The 17,533-nt window shown below is 44.6% G+C and overlaps 1 protein-coding gene across 3 annotated transcripts in view; it reads left to right on the forward strand.

The window, feature by feature from the left end:
• Positions 1-634: 634 nt before the first annotated feature.
• Fzd6 (frizzled class receptor 6) overlaps positions 635-17,533 on the forward strand; it is a 32,287-nt gene continuing 15,388 nt past the window's right edge. The window contains exons 1-2 of one of the 3 annotated variants that reach the window (XM_021183642.1): positions 635-787; positions 1,580-1,918. In XM_021183642.1, coding sequence (XP_021039301.1) covers positions 1,742-1,918 — 177 coding nt within the window. In that variant the 5' untranslated portion in view covers positions 635-787; positions 1,580-1,741. Of the gene's footprint in view, positions 845-865; positions 1,007-1,579; positions 1,919-17,533 lie in introns of those variants that run through there. The other 2 variants (XM_021183643.2, XM_029470102.1) reach the window with 2 other exon arrangements.

Here is a 17,533-nt window from a genome sequence, read left to right on the forward strand (position 1 = left end):
AAGAAGAAGAAGAAGAAGAAGAAGAAGAAGACGACACTGCGTTTGCCAACGCGTTTCTACAAGTTCGTTTGTACCTCATACCAGAGTCCTACAGATCAGGCATTATTGAATGTAAAGGACTTAAAAATTAGTAACCATTATTGTATCCATTTATCATGTCTACATAGAGAGGACTCTACACATCCCCACGCCCCTTTTTGGTAATTTATCTGAAGTGATGGTGGCAGAGCTGGTTCTCAAAACCACGTTGACTAAAGCAGTTAACTTTCTGCGGGGCTTTTGCAGCAGTAAAGCTGCAGAACCGGCCTAAGCTGGCACCTGCCGTTCAAGGTGGTGGCCAGACTCCCGAGTTAATAGGCTTTTCAGCCAAGAACTCAGGAAGTTCCTCGCTAACTCTGATCTCAGCTACCACTCACTACAGAGCAGATCCCCGCGGCTAAGGCTCCTCGCTTCCAGAACGGAAAGTGTGCTCTGCGGGGCGCTTCCCCCACGGCCTGGGTCGCACGCCTGGGTCCGCGGTGCGAGCGGAGGCGACAGCTCGGCGGCCCCCGCACCGCGGCCGGCTGGGCTGGGCGGGGCGCAGGGCCGGTCCCGCCGCCGCGAGCCCCAACCTGCCCGCCCGACCTGGCGGCGCAGTCTCGCGGGATCGCCCAGCTCTCGCTCCCCGTTGCGGCCCCGGAGGCGGTCGAGGCCCGGACGCTGCCCCCCACCGAACGCACGCCCCGGCTGTCTGGGGTGGCGGGGCCGCGCGACGCCGAGGGACAGCCACCTTCCTCTGCCGCCCGAGGTGAGGCGTCCCCGGCCCGACGGGGCGGGCGGGCAGCGGCCGGGACCGGAGCCGCAGGTGCGTCGCCTAGGAGTCCCACGCAACTCCTGGAAAGTGACTCTGGGTCCCCGCAGGCCGGGGACGGAGCTGCTCGGCTGCAGGCCGGGAACAGGTGCCCCGACGCGGGACCCCGGGGCCTCAGGGGAGCCTCCCGCAGTCCCCATGAGCTGACCGTGGAAGGTTTGCGCTGGGTGGAATTCGGGGTACAGGGGGCACCGGGTGAGCGCGTTGAAGGGGAAAGTGCTGGAGGTGAAGAAGCGCAAAGGAGTCACCACGCAGGCCCACTCTTCCTAGGGGACCTCGCTCAACCCCAGCAGACTGATTTTCGCCTTTGCGAAAACAGGAAAGGCACATCCGCAGAAGTCTGCGATTGTAGAGAGAGCTAAAGTTGAAGAACTCTGTCTGGGTCACTTGTCCTCATTTTCCCCATATAGTGAGATGGCCAAGGGGCCCCTTAGACCCCCTTTCTTCTAACCACCATCACCCCTTTCCTTGCTCCAACTTGCTTATGCCATGCCTTCTCTTACCCGGTGTTTTAGACAGTATAAACCTTCATCAGCAGTTCCCTAGAATTGAGGCTTCCTTAGCAAAATGATACATCCGCGCCTGGGCAGGTGGACGTGTCTCTTGCTAGGATGGAATTTTCCGCATTTTTTTTTTTTCTCTAGCATTAGTTACCTAGCATGACATTTGACTTGGATTTGATTTTGTGACGAGTGTTACTGATAACACACTTTGGGTTTGTTTTTACAGCAGTTGCCCCAGAATTCATTTTCAGGAAACAACTTCTATCAAAATGGTACAAAGAATGCAATGAGGAATTTGTACATTTTATCTCTGATTTGAGAATCTTTTTGATGCGGAAAGGAGCATAAGAATAACCCAAGCCATGTGGTAAAATCGGAGTCTGGCAAGATGGAAAGGTCCCCGTTTCTGTTGGCGTGCATTCTTCTGCCCCTCGTTAGAGGACACAGCCTTTTTACCTGTGAGCCAATCACCGTTCCCAGATGTATGAAAATGACTTACAACATGACGTTCTTCCCTAACCTGATGGGTCATTATGACCAGGGGATCGCTGCTGTGGAAATGCAGGTGAGTGGATTTTCATGCCTATATTGAAAATTAGTTTATACGTAGTATTTTTCTCTTAACTATTACTTTTTAATCTTTAAACATAGTTTTTCCCAATCATATTTTTTAAAGTAGTTTTGAAAATTAATTAAGTTCCCCTCCTCCCACTGTCATATTTTGTCTACATTTGGACGGTTAGTTAATTTGCTTAAAAAAAGGTTGCATTCATAATGAAGGGTGCTTACAGATAATAAAAATATTTTGCTTCTCTGAATTTGTGTCATTGCTTCTCCAAGACTGTGATTTCTGAATTTTTAAATTTTTAATATTTATTTGTTTGTTTGATTTTTCAAGATAAGGGTTCTTCTCTGTGTAGCCCTGGCTGTCCCGGAACTCACTCTGTAGACCAGGCTGGCCTCAAAACTCAGAGATCCACCTGCCTCTGCTGGGATTAAAGGTGTGCACTACCACACTCGGCCCTAAATTCTGAATTTTTTAATGGTTGACTGAACATATAATCTATGTTGCTTGAGCTAAAATGGAAGAAACGTACATGTTTTTAAAAAGTACTTGTCAAAGTCATTTGACTTAGTTTTCCCAAAGCTAATGAATTATTGGAATGTTTTGGTGCCAAAGAGAAGGTTTTACTAAAAGGTGACTTTCAGGCATAGCATGTCAGTGTTTTCTTTATATAAGATACTTGCTAAAAGAAAGCCCACTTGTAGGGCGAAGGGCCGTGTGACACTAACAATCGCCTCAGGCGCCTCAGTTACCTGACTCTGGTTTGGAGATATGCAAATGTCCCAGGAGGTGTGGGAAGAAAGAGCTGCCTGTAGAGACAGGAACCTGCCCTGCCACACAGATCTGCTAGGTTGATAAGTTTCATGAAGAAAAAAAAAAGACAAGGGTATAGGTTTTGTAATCTTTCCCTAAAAAAGCTGAAGCCAGTAGAGGTTTTTCCTCAGGTTGTCTCTGAGAGACGAAACTCCTAGAAATATAATCTAGAGAGGGTTTTTAAACTAACTGTATTTGATCTTGCAGCTTTGAAGGTCTTCCTTTGTCTGCTGGAATAGTTAGCTGTCTGACTACCTCTTTGTAGACTCCTGTCTGGGTTGGGTGGTTTTTAAATACTAAGATATAATTTTAAAAGATGTACAAGTTATAGTGTTTTAATCTTTGAGTAGTTTTTCCCAACCAGTGCAAAATCCCCTTCTTTTTTACCAGATGGGTGGGGCACTGAGGACTGAGCACTGAGCCTCTCAAATACAGCAAGGTCTCGCCCACTCAGCTATATCCTCAGCCCTACAAGGCGTTCTGTTGAACAGTCTACAAAGAATACAGGGAGACTTCCATTGATAAATCAGACCCATAAGTGTATAGTGGATACCATCAAGCAATAATTACATTGTTCAGTCTGGCCGCCTCTGATGATAATGTTTTATAATGCATGCTTTAGTAAGGGTTCAGAAAGCATTTTATTTTAATCTGGTTTCCTCTCTTTATACATTTTAGGTTTGAATGCTAACAGTGACCTTAGAAATCCATAACATGTACACTTAGTGTCCTTAACAGCAGTGAAGCAGACGGCACATCAGCTGTTTTAAAGGGCTCTGAAGGAAGTAATAGCTAGTTTGTGTTTCATGCATTTATTTTTTTTAAGGACGGGTGTTTCTGCTGTACTTTTTAAAAGCTTTTTGCTGCTGTTGTTGTTGTTGGTTTGTTTGTTGTAACTTACCTAGTTAGCTTCCCAGGTGGTTTGATGTCTGACACCATCAGGAAGGTTCTTGGTTCTGAGTGCGGACAGCACCAGTCTCTTCCTGGTGTATGGTCTTCACACACCAAGCTTTGGGGCTGTCCAGGTTTCCTGTTACGTTTCCAGTAAATGAGTTTGAAGATAGAGGCTGAAGAATCACATGACGGTTTTGGCAGCCACTCGTTCCTTCCTTCTTTTCTTGTCTTTTTTCAAAGAGTTTTTGTTTGGAGACAGGGTCTTCCTTAGTTGCCCAGTCTGGTTTTGAACAGTCTCGTAGCCCAGGTAGGCCGTGAACTTCAAATCCCCTTCTCATTTCCTTCTCAGTGGCAGGGTTAAATGTCTGTGCCACTAGGGCAGGCTTGCTTTTTTTTTTAATTAACAGGGTCTTCTTGTGTTTCCCAGAACTTCTGTGGCCTGGAACTTGCCATATAGTCTGGGCTGGTTTTGATTTCATGATCCCCCTGCCTCTACACTCTGAGATTATAGGCACTCATCACCCTGCCTACCGCAAATGTACTTTTTCAGCTACCAAGAATTCCATGTAAGTCAAGAGATTTATCTTATTTCTCTTCTAATATTTAATTTATTGTTGTATGTGTGCATATGCGTGGTTTGTGTGTGTGTGCGTGCACAGATGTGCCGTGCACAGTGCCAGTGTGGAGGTCAGAAAACCATGTGTGGGCCTTGGCTTTCTCCTCCCACCGTGAGTCCTGAGGTAACTCAGGTTGTCAGGCAAATGACTTCACCCTCTGAGCCGTCTCATCCAGTCCTCCTCTCACTCTTTCTGTGCCTAGGCTTTTGTTTTGAGCTAGGTAGCACTTTTATTGCTACGTTGCTAATCTATGATTAAATTAGATAGGACAATGGCTCTCAAAGTTTAGTTCCTGGACAGCAGCTTCGGAGCCAGCCCATTAGAGACTGTGATTCCTGAGAACAATGCACAGCTGCAGTAACAAACTGTCCCCGTGGATGTGATAGTTAAAGTGGAAGACCCACTAAGTAAACCTCTTCTGTGAGGGGCCACTTACTTTCCGTTTTATAGACCAGGCAGCCTCTGACACAGCTGTTCACCTTTGTGGCAGGAAAGCTGTCATAGACAGTATGAGTGAATTAATATGGCTGTGTTTTAGTAAAACTTTAATGCATTTGCAAAAATGGGCTGTGGCAGGCTTGTGAGCTGTACTTCACTAAACATTTAAGTACTTGAAAGTGTTTTACAGATAGTATATCATGGAATAAATAAGCATTATTGCGCATGCTTAGTAGTATGTTACCCAGGATCTATCTTACTTTCCATATGAATTATTTCATTATTTATTTATTTGTGTTGTGTGTGGGGATACAGAGGAGTATGTTGGCTGTCTTTATCTATTGCTTTCTACCTTATTGTCTTGAGACAGGGTTTCTCATCGAGCTGGATCTTACTCAAGCTAGGCTGTCTAGGTAGCAAGCCCTTGGGATCTGCCTGTCTGCTCCTGTTGCTGGGATTACAGGGACACACAGCCACACTCAGCTTTTTATGTAGGTGCTGGGGATTTGAACTCAGATTTCCATGCTTGTAACTCTTGCTGCTTATGGTGGTTTGAAAGAGAAGGGCCCCATAGGCTAATGTGTGTGAATACTTGGTCCCCAGTTGGTAAAACTATTTGGGAAGGATTGTGGGTGGGCTTTGAAGTTTAAAAAAAACTGGCACATTTTTTCCTCTTTGTCTCTGTCTCTGTCTCTCTCTCACTCTCTCTTGCTCTCTCTCCCTCCCTCTCTCTCTCTCTCTCTGCCACCTACTTGTGGATCAGTATTTGAGCTCTCAGCTACTGCTCCAGCATCTTGCCTGCCTGCCACTGTGCTCCCTTCCATAATGGTCATGGACTCTAACTCTCTGAAACATAAGCCCCAAATAAATTCTTTCTTCTGTTAAGTTTCCTTGGTCATGGTGTTTTATCACAGCAATAAAAAGATCTTATTATATGGCTGTGTCTGGCTTAGAACTTACTATGTAGACTAAGCTAGCCTTCAACTCATAAAGACCCACCCACCTCTGTCTCTAGAGGGCCGGGATTAAAGGTATGGACCACCACACCCTACTCCATATAAATGTTTAAAGTCAAAGTTATCACGAGTCAAAAGGATCTGACAAGAATATCATGGTTCTTCAATTTTGCTTCAGAAATTGCTTGAAATAAGAGATTTTAGTCCCCACCCCCCTTTTGTAACTCCCTTCATGAGGACATCTCTATTACAGAGAGTTAAGTTCTGACTCTGAGTGGAACTTGGCTTTATGAAAAGGATGTTGCCCGGTTGACCTGTCCCTGGTGAGAAAGCAAATGGCAGCTGGCTGTCCACTCTGTGTCCTTTGTTTTCTGTCGAGAGCTTCATCTCAGAGCGTAGGAGGTTGACATCCTGTGAGAGGCTGACTTCATACCGTCGAACTGAGGTTGATCCAGGGAAAATGGAAACAGGAATATTGTATTATTCTTTGTTGAGGTCCAGAGTCATGTATTGTGTTTGGACCAGCAGGTGCCCGTGTATCTTTAAACAGTGTAAAGGAAGTAAGCCATAAAACCTTTTCCTTTTCCCATGTTCACATGTACTATTAAAGTGTCAATATTCAATTTAAAATAAAAGGGACAGACAGGGAGTGGGTCTATGAATGTCTAAGAGAAACAGGCTTCTGTTGTAAAGTGACTTTTTTAGACATTTGCAGATTTGTGCCTTTAGAAGAATCCAGGCTGTCATTTATCACCTCTTGTTCTGTGCTTACACCCAGGGCTCTAAAAGAGAGTTGATGTTTAGCTTGATTCAGCTATTTTGTTTTCTAGGGTTTAGTGTGTAAAATGGCTGGAGCTATCTCACAAGTCATATAGGAGTCACAGAGGTGAAATAAATGCTTCAAAGTGTCCTCAGTCAGAAGTGTACCATGGAGGTGCTCTAACGCTCCCAGGATCATAGGATCAGAGGTGAGGAGGACACAACATCTGCTCCAACACCTGAAGTAACTGGGACCAGCGGGAGCCAGGCACCCAGGAACTTCGTCCGACCAATGGCACGGGCTCCTTCTGGTCTGGTCTGGTGCCCTGAGCAGACCTTGGGTGCAAACTCTGCACCTAGTCCCACAACACCCAGAATAAGCTCCACTCCCAGGCGCTCTAACACTCCTAGGACCCCAGGATCCCAGGATCCCAGGATCTTGGTCACACTAGGATCTCAGCATCCCAGAGACAGCTTGACTCCCAGGAACTCTGACACACCCAAGATTTCAGGATCCCAGGATCCCAGGATCCCAGAGACAGCTGAACTCTGAGGAGTTCTGACACAACCAAGATCACAGGAAGGACAGGCTCCAGTCAGATAGAGTGAGGGCAGGTAGCACTAGAGATAACCAGATGGCAGGAGGCAAGCATAAGAACATAAGCAACAAAAACCAAGGTTACTTGGCATCCTCAGAACCCAATTCTTCCACCATAGCATGTCCTGGATACCCCACCACACCAGAAAAGCGAGATTCGGATCTAAAATCACTTCTCACGATGATGATAGAGGACTTTAAGGAGAACATAAATAATTCCCTTAAAGAAATACAGGAGAACACAGGTAAACAGCTAGAAGCCCTTAAAGAGGAAACAAAAATCCCTTAAAGAATCACAGGAAAATACAATCAAACAGGTGAAGGAAATGAGCAGAAGTGTATCGTGGCTGCTACAGCTCATCTGCCTTCAGGATGGCATGCTGTAGATGCAGGGAAAGTACCGCGGGTCTGCAGCGTCTAGGAGACCTGCATGTGAACAGAAAGGGCTCAGAGCTCCTCTCTTGTTTCTTGGTATCCCGCGGTCTGGGATGCTGTTAGTCAAACCCTCGGAGGAGCCGTCCACGAGGGGCTGTGAGGAGATCTGGTCATTGTTTTCCCTCCTGGAGAATGGAGAGTGCAGGTAGTGGTAAGTTTCACTTCTCCTGTTGTGTATTTGTATTGTGGCCATTAATATTCATTGACCTGAATGTTTTCTCAGAATTCTAGCTTTCCATGTTGGGCAGTTGCCATATAAAATATGGGATACTACCATATCAACCAGTAGTATGTATGTTTTTTCAATTTTCCAAAGGAAATAAATGAAATGTTATAATGCTCCCTGCCAAAAAATATTTTCAAATAACAAGCCTCACATATAGAAATAGTGTGCACTTTTAATTTTATTGTTTCAAGTTTCATTTTACATTTTTTTTAAAAAAAAAGCTGACTAGCTGAGATTATAAAAGTAAGCAAAAGTGTTTGTAGCACAGTAATACCGTAATTGATTGATTTTCTCAAAGCAGTGGCTCTCAACTTGTAGGTTGTGACCCCTTTGCGGGGGCTGGGGGTGGAGGGTCAAAAGACTTTCCTAAGGGTTGCATGAAACCATCAGAAAACACAGATATTATATTATGATTCATACATAGTAGTATCAAAATTACAGTTATGAAATAGTGATAAAAATAATTTTATGGTTGGGGTGTCCCCACAACACGAGGAACACTATATTGAAGGGTTGAAGCATTAGGAAGGTTAAGAGCCTCTGTCTTAAACAGGAGTAGAGTGCGTATGTTCTAAACAGAAAATGAGAATCTGTAGTGGCTTGCCAAGTACCAGCAGGGTTCTGGTCCATGCTTCAACAGCAGGATAACTGTTCTTCAGCACTAATGGAGACAAGACCCATCCAAAACACTGCTAGGGACCCCTTCCCTCCCCCGCTTAGGCTAACCCTTAGGCCGGACTGACCAGGAAGAACGACGCTGCAACAGGATCCTTCCGCACACATTTATTGGGAGAGCTTGATTGCAGAGGCGAAGAGACCGCAAGCCCAGAACTGGTGCTGCTTATATAGGCCTAGGAGAGGCATTCTCTCTCATCTGATTGGTTAACTTGTCTCTCATCTGATTGGTTAACTTTGGTTAATTCTCAAAACCTCATCTTGGCAAAAGAACCTTTACTGCCTATGTATGTGTGGTGGCCAGCAGTAGCCAACTGCCACTCTGCAACTGCCACTCTGCAACTGCCACTCTGCAACGGCTTCCCACAACCCTTTATGTTTTTCTCAAAGGGAAAAAAAAATCAAACACCTTTCTTCTTTTTTAAAGATTTATTATTTTTAAGTTTTATTTATTTATTTTGTGGTGTGGATGTTTTGTCTGCATGCGTGTCTGTGCGCCACATGAGTGCCTGATACTCTTGAATCTTGGGATTTACAGACAGTTATAAGCTGACATGTGGCTGCTGGGAATTAAACTTGAGTCCTCTAGAAGTGCTCTACACTGCTGAGCCATCTCTCCTGCCCTGTCAAACACCCATTTCTCTCAGTACGTCAGTTAAAACCATAGCCCACACTTCTCAGTACCTCAGTACTCTGGTACCACTGACCCCAGGCCCACACTCTGGTTTCCCCTGTTATCACTGTGATGTGGGAACTACAGGTCCTTTTTCTGTATCTTTCACTGAGGCGAACTGGTATCCATCCATTCAACAAAATATTCGAGTGCATACATCAGTAAATGCCAGAGACACTGTTCAATTATTGGGCATACAATAATGAATCAATAGACCTGATTTTATCAGAGAATTATAAAACAATCTGTTTCTTATTTTTCATTATAATTTTCAGCAAAGGTTTATATTCTTAGATTGCCTTTTGCCCACAGCTGCTTGTTAAACAAAACCAAGCACACATTTAGATCCACTTTAATATTATTCTTGCTCTGATCATTGCTTCATTTCTTTTATATGCTTTTTGATTATTTGTTCTCTGTAAGAGGTGCCTCCTTGGGTTTTTATTTTCTTCCTAAGGTGGGGTACCTGGACTACTTAGGCAGAAAGGGAACAACTATTATAGCAGTGGGCAACTTACAGACTTAGGAGGCAGAGGATAATTCTGCCCAGGCTCCAAGGAGACAAGCAAGGCCCACCCAAGACCCTGACGGAGGAGGAGTCTGCTTTGGAGAACTGCACACAGGTTTTCACGGAGGACAGAGCCTGACCAGAAGCGATCTGGGCTCTGAACCTGACCGTCCACGTGGACGTCATGGCACAGTAAGGGCTTAAGAGGGTTTGCTGCCCGGCTTTTGGCATCTTGACCACTTGGCAGTAGCCTCAAAGGGAAGTCATACTACTGAATTTAGGTGTCCCTTCTGTCACCGTGACCCCTTTGTTACAGAGCCTAACAATCAAATCTTGAAATAACCAGGAAAAAATCCTGATTGACAACCACACAGTAGATATTTAGTCTACATGGTTAAGAGCTTCCTCTGCATTGAAATCTTTTGACTTGCATTCACACACAGTAAAAACATTGGATATTATAGGCTCATGTTGGAAAAAAAGTTAGCATGTGCTGCTTATATCACATACTGGTTATGCCATTAACCATGCCTATCAGTGTGGCTCTACCTCACTGTCTTCCTGCTGCTGATAGAATGGATAGGACATAAAAGTTAAAGTTCTGCTTCTTAGGGCTATCTGAATAAAGCTAACAACATGTAGTAGTCTGCTCTTGGCTGGACCAGCTTGTATAAACCTCCTTGTTATTGATCCTCTTGCCATTTGGTCAAAGGGAAGCCTCCACGGAACCATCAGCACTGCTGCCGGTGCTTAATTGTTTGTTTTGTGGTGCTGGTGCCTGAATGCAGGGCTTGCGCGTGCCAGGCAAGCTTCCCAAGGTTGAGCTCCACCAATGACTCTAGGAAAAAAGCCGTAACATGCAGAAGTAGACACTCTGGGAACATGCACAGTATGCTTGTGCTTCTGCCCCGCGTCTTTAAAATATAAAGATGGGAAGCTGTGAGGACCCTGACATCATGAGCAGGTGGCTCTGAGCTCCTGTGAGGACCCCGACATCCTGAGTAGGTGGCTCTGAGCTCCTAGTTGAGGAGAGGTGATGAAGGTTGGCGGTCTAGACGTTACTTAGATTCTCTAGATATCCCATTGTTTCGTTCAGGACCCAGTAACAAAACTAAGGTGAATATCCCCTTCAACTGAAGCCCGTTTGTTAATTCCTGGTCTTACCATGGACTGGGAGTGTAGGTCTATGGCCTTATCAGTTTTACATCCTCAGAATGATGGACTGCTCTGACATCTGTGATGTGGTGATGTGGTTCAGGGTCTCTGGCAGGGAACTTGAGATGCAAAGCTGAAGAGCTGACTTACTTTAGTCAGTGGTTCTCATCTGAAGAGGTTATCAAGTAGATCTCTGGCTCCAACCAGATGTGTGATAGGATGGAGAATCTTCTAAGAAGCCCACGGCAGTTGCTGTTGATCTGGAGACTACTCTTTGGGAATTCCTTCCTATGACAAGTTAGCCCAGGTGTACCACTGGCCCTTCTGTGTGCTAGCTAGAAACCTGGCAGGCTAGAGTGGCATGTGAGCTAGTTTGCTGCAGTGAAAACACTACACCTGAAAGGAGCCTTCGCCATGCAGCTAGAGTTGCTTAAGACACCTAGACTGTTAACACGGGCAAGGAGCAGTGATTACTAGTTTTGGTGTTGCTAGTCTCCGAAAGCCCTATTGATCTACATTATTGACTCGTTTTAAGTTTTCTATCATGCTAGAGAAAAGACCTTTTGCTGAAGAGCTAGCTGGCTCAGCTGTTCGGAGCACTAACTGTTCTTCCAGAGGTCCTGAGTTCAATTTCCAGCAATACATGGTAGCTCACAACCATCCGTAATGGGATTTGATTGCGTCTTCTGGTGTGCATGAGAAATAATCTTAATAGTTTGTATTTGAGTTTTCTTCCCATGATAATGTTTGTAGAAAATCAATATGGTTTGACATCCATATGTTTGCTTAATATGGCTATTTAAGACATTCATGAAGAGATGTGGTAGATGACAGTGGGCTGGATTTGAAGGTCCCTTGTCAAAAGCGCATTTACTGTCTGATCTCCAGAAACGCTGTTTCTGAAGCTCACACCCAGTCTAGAATCTCTGAGAAGCAAGCCCAGATCAATGTATAAAGTTGTGTTCCTCCTTTCCCCTCTTTCTCTGGCCCCTGAGAAGTAAATCTCAGCAGTGTCTTGCACCTACTTTTAGCTTCTTGTTTTCAGATTTTATTTTGATTTGACCCTCATACCAGGTCCTACCAGAGTGGACCTCTTGGTTGAAGCATTGCAGAGTGGTGAGGACTGAAGGGAAAGCTAGTTACTTTCTTCTTACAAAGCCAGCCTTTCCCAGGAGCTTTCCTCCAGGGCTGTGGGCTTAGAGCCTCACTCCAAACCCCTGGGTTCCTCTGCTTCCCTCCCACTGTCACGGATGATTTATGTAAGAGAGAAACACGTCGCACTGATAGGACTTGACAACCTGCAGGAACAACTCTGTATTTGGTTTTCACTTGCTTACACTCTCAGTCCTTTGTAAAGCTTGTGTTTTACTCATATGAACCATTCTATTCTCTGACTAAACAGTTCCTTAGAGCCCTCACTTCGCACTACCATTCTTGTGTACCAAGGAGCCGAGAGGCTGGAAGGCTAATTCAGTTTGTCCTTTATCCATCAAATGTTACCGCATTTCATCTCTAAATGATAATAGGATGCTTACTGCTTTGGCCTCCAGTTAGGCCTGTAACTCAATTTTAGATTTTTTTCCCATGTACTGAGATCACTTACAATCCATTCTTTATGGAATTTGCATACTAGTCAGCCTTTTTGGCTTATTTAAGCTAAAAAGAAAGGAAGAAAAACAAAACAAAACAACAACAACAACAAAACCAGATGGAGCTTGAACAGCTAGTAGATCCATGACAAGGCTGGGGAATCAAATTCAGACTATCTGGAGGAGCAAAGGAGCCAGAACACGGATAAGATTGTGCCACAGGACGTTTGTCACCCACACCAGGCCTTTGGCACTGGACCCTCTTTATGGCACTGCAGAGGTGGTTGATCCCCTGTAACTGTCTCACTTAATCTGTGTGTATCTCTCTTTTGCTCTCTTTCTTTACAAAAACCATGTACCTAAGGCATTCAAATGGTCAGGCCTGAGTCTGCTGCCAGAATGCTCCCTGCACCTCCTTAGGCTCCCCAACGTCTCCTCTGGCAGAACTGCTGAACAGACAGACAGTGAAGGTTCAGGCTAGGGCTCAGTGTGAGACAGTTGCGAGACAGTTGCTACCAAGATTGTTTTGTTATTTTGGAGTTTAACTCTGCTGCCTGCCTCTCTGTTACGTTCTTCATAAACTTGAGCTATCACGAATGTCCTTATAGATCATCTAGGCATCTTGAGTTTAACTCTGAAGATACCCCGAGATCCAGAGACAGAAAGTCACCTATGGAAGGTGACACAGATGGTTAAACAATATTTAGGATTCAGTTAGAATTAACGTACTGGATGCACATTGGCTAAGATTATGTAAAACAGCCCTGTGTTCTGTGTTCTTGGTCTCATTAGCCATCTTTCCTAGTTTCGCTGCTTTCATTTTTGTTCATCAGAACAGAATAGAGGTATAAATCCCTCATCCAGGTTTCTGCCAGTCCTAACAGTGGCAGCTCTGTCTAGGGTGGCTGAGGAGGACTGACCCTTGAGGGAACCTGCTTTTCATTTCTCTGAGGATTAACACAGCAGTTAGCAGGATTGTTTTAGTTATCGTTAAACGCCAGACCCTCAAAAGTGTTGATGATCCTTCTCTGTTACTGTGTGAGTTTCTCTGAGAATTCAATAGAAAAATAAAAGGTGTGTGAGTGCATCCTGAAGACGGGCCTGCGGAGGGAGCAGACTCATTTCACTGAGCAGGAGAAACAAAAAGACTAGAGCCAGGAGTGTATTTCCTCGGCTCAGAGGTTTACATGGTGTGTTCTATGCAAATGCTCAGTTGTAGCATGGACTTCAGAGTATCAAACTGAAGAAATACCACAGGTCAGGTTTGTAGTCTTTGCATCTAAAGGTTTGGTTTCCAGATGTGGAATTTGAACATTCTGTGGGAAGATGTTGATTCCTAACAAGATTGTACTCAAAAGGTTGGGACAACATTGGCATCCTGTTGGTGCTGTCGTGTGACTGCTGCGTTGGCTCAACAGTGGCCGCCCCATGGCCTGAAGTAGTTCTTGTTTCTGAAGTATTTGTTCCCAGGTTGTCTGTATTTCTGCACACTGTTAGAATAGTAAACACAGCTGAGGCTTTGATGTATGACCTGTGCATTTCTGTTGTTTACAACTTGAAGAGCAATTTCATGGAGATTCCCAATCCTCTTCTGAGATGTCCCTCCTCCATCCTTGTTGGATGCGGCTTTTTTGCTTGTCTTCTGGTTTGAGGAATTGGTTGTTTGAGGGAGTTATTTTCAGCAAGAACTGGGTAAGGAGTCAAGAGGATAGACTGAGGTCACATGGACTAGAGTCTCCTTATGTCTCTGTCACTATACAAGGAAACTTAACCTCTTAGAGCTTGACCCCTTATCTGCAAGATTGTTTCACAGGGTTATTGTATCTGAAAAGCTTGTTATAAGTATTGATAATAGGATACAGTTTATAATATTATAATAAGTATTAATAGTATTATAAGATTTATAATTCACAGCTCAGGTATTGTAACAATAGTAGTGAGTCTGGAATAAAAACATTTAGATTCTAATTAAGCATAGATTTAGAACTTCCAAAATAATTTTCAGTAAGAAATTGACACATTTTCTCCTAGTGATCTGAAGGTTTCCCCAGCTGGATTGTTGTGGGTCCATGCTATCGAGGTACTGTGAGGTCACTGTAGTGAAGGAAGCCAGGAAGAGCGGCTCAGCAGGGAGGGTTCCTTCTGGGCCAGAGCAGCTGTGCCTTTATTTGCTTAATAGATCAGGGTTCTTTGTAAATTCCCACTTAACTGTCTCTTGGCTAGATGAGGTATACGGAGATGCTTTGAGAATAACCAACTGAAAGGTCCTTCTGGGCTCCGAGACTAAGTCCTTTGTCTGTTAGTCTGAAGCAGTTGAAATTTGGTGGCTCTGTTGGATCTGACCCAAAGACATGATTTCTTTATCATGCACAGTATTTTAAATGTATACATTAAAGTGGTGAGATTCAAGTTTTGGGGGATTTCTCACTTAAAAGTTAAGGTTCTCTTTTCTTGTGTATGCAAAATGGATATGTCTGACAATTCTGTTCTCACACCTCCGAGCACAGGTCAGCCAGGTTGGAATATTCAGGGCCTGCTGTGGTAGGGTTGCTGGGCTCTGTAGAGAAAGTGTTCTGGGCATTCCTGTGTTTTTTTACACTGGCATCTAGGCAGCAGGTATTGGGAAGACTGTAAATTCTAGATGCTGATATCTTGTCTTTGTTGGCTAGGCATTTTGTTTCTTGGTTTCTGTTTCCTCTCTGTGGTGGCCATGTGTTGCCTGATAGGAAATTCTTCAGGAGTGTGGCCCCTGTAGGCTCCAGGTAAATGTGTCTGGCTATTAGGAGCTGAGGCTTAGGATGGGGAGGGAGGAAAGTAGGGTGTTACACCCAGATCTGCTAAGTCAGTCCTCTGGATATGGGGGCAGAGTGAGGAGAGGCCACAGCAGATGCTTGCTAAGGAGCTGGGGATGAGACTGGGAGACTGGACTTTGAGGAATGGAAGGAGAGGTGAAGATCTCAGTTAGCTTCCTTGCTTCTTTGGCAGGAGTGGCCTGTGGGTTCTCAGGCAATGCCTGCTGGACTTGTGGCATAGAGTGGGACAAAGCAAGGAGTTGTGGGGGAGAATAGTGCAGGGGATGCTGTTACCCTCTCTGTGATCCACTGGAGATGCACAGGAGGGAGAGGAGGCTGCAGCAATCTGCTGCTGACCTGGGGCTTAGACTGAGGGGTTGCCTTGGAGGAGCAGAGGGAGAGGTGAAGATCTGTAGTTAGCCCATCTTCGTCCCTGCCCAGTGTGGCCTGTGGGTTCCCAGGGAGTGCCCGCTGGAGTTGGGGGCTGGGAGGTCAGGAGGGGAAGATCTGTTGGATACACTGGAGGTAGGGGCAGAGAGAAGTTGGGGCAGGGAGAAAGGGAAGCTGCAGTGTTGCTGTGTTGCTGAGCTGGGGATGAGACTGGGGGATTTGATTTGGAGGAACAGAAGGTGAAGTGAAGGTCTGTAGTTAGTCTACCTGTTTCCCTAGCCAGGGTGGTTATCAGACACCTAGAAATGTTATTCTAGAATTAGGCTTGTTGAGGACAGCATTAACAATGGCGTAAGTGTACCAGCTGTTCACGCCTCCTTGCCTTGCCTCAGCCTCAGAAGAGGATTCTCATGTGGCCTGGCATTTTCTATGCCTGGTGAAAGGCTGACCATTAAGTGCTCCTTTTAATGGCAAAGGCTCAGAGATTCACAGAATACCAGCTGTGGGCTGGAGAGATGGCTAGGTCATTCTCAAATGCTTGGCCCACAACCAGAATGTCAGAATACCAACTGTGGTGGCCCTGTTTTTGTGCAATCACTTTGCCTCATCAGGTCAGGTGAACTTTCCATGGGTCCAACATTCTCTAAAACTATTGTTGGGTGATTGTTGGGTGTGGGTTCTGTGAGCTTTGAGATGAGATCTCTCTGTGGAGTGTAACTTGGCCTTCTCTCTGTGCCTCATTGTGACCATGGAATCATCCATCTCTTCTTTTTTTCCTGGTTTTTTTTTTAGTGCTCTTTATATTTTAAGAAAATTTTATTAGGTATAAGTTGAATTGAGCATAGTTTAAAGTGTATTTGTTGCAGGTTATTCAAAATCTAAATGGTTTATGTCAGGATCTATTTTAGTTGGTCATACTGAAGAAATCACAATCCCTATTCCTTTTTATCTTCCAGAAGTTTCTCAACTCTTATAATTCACCAGCAAGAGCTTTTCCCAGGTTCCTTTGCATGCTTGGTAATATGGCTGTGACTTTAGGCAGTTTTTGTGTTTTTTAATGTGTCGATGACGACATCTTCTTTTCTGTGAGGAAATGATGCTAATACATAGGTTCAGTACCTCTCAAATCAGAAGTCTGGTCCTCTCACACTTCACCTTCTCTATGTGTGATGTCAGCTTTATGCTGATGACTTTAAGAGTGTGGATTCTGTTTAAAGCTATAACTTATTGTTTATTCATGTATGTACATAGACACACATAGTTCTGTGTGTGTGTGTGTGTCTGTCTGTCTGTCTGTTTTGAGGGTATGTGTGTGTGTGTCTGTGTTTTGAGGGTGTGTCTGTGTGTGTCTGTGTTTGTGTCTGTGTCTGTGTTTGTGTCTGTGTTTTGAGGGTATGTGTCTACAGGGGCCTGAAAAGGAATTGGATTATCTGGAGCCAAATTACAGACAGTTGTAAGCTGCCCAGTTTGGATGCTAAGATCTCAGGTTCTCTGGAAGAATGGCAGATGCTCTTACCTGCTGAGTCGTCTTTCCTGCCACAAATCTATATCCTTTAAGCATCTTATCTACATCACTCTTTTAACTGCCTGCTAGTAGTTATTCTATATTCAAATATCCCATATCCCCTTCAGACTGTCTCATCAACAGCCGGATGAATGAGTTAACAAATGATGATGTGGTAGCACAGTGTGATAGATACTACTCAGTAGTTAGAGGGAGTGGACAACATGGGTGCATCTCAGTGACCTGGGCTGGAGAGCTAGCTCAGCATAAGAAAGAACATCCTTGAGTCCTGCATCCTAGAGTCCTGCATCCTTGAGTTATGCATCCTTCTCTGTTATTTTCCTTTTTCATATTTTCATCAATGTTTTTATTAGGTATGCTACATACTCTACTTTCCCCTCTCTTATTGAAAGTAGATTTTTTCTATCACATATCTTGACTATGATCTCCTCTCTCTGCTGCTCCCAGCTCCTCCCCCCTCCCATCCAGATCCACTCCCTTTCTGTCTCAATAGAAAACAAATAGAATATAATATATTATAACATAAGAATATAATTTAGGGCTGGTGAGATGGCTCAGTGGGTAAGAGCACC

The sequence above is a fragment of the Mus caroli genome, chromosome 15 (assembly GCF_900094665.2).
Source record: "Mus caroli chromosome 15, CAROLI_EIJ_v1.1, whole genome shotgun sequence".
Taxonomy (NCBI): Eukaryota; Metazoa; Chordata; class Mammalia; order Rodentia; family Muridae; genus Mus; species Mus caroli.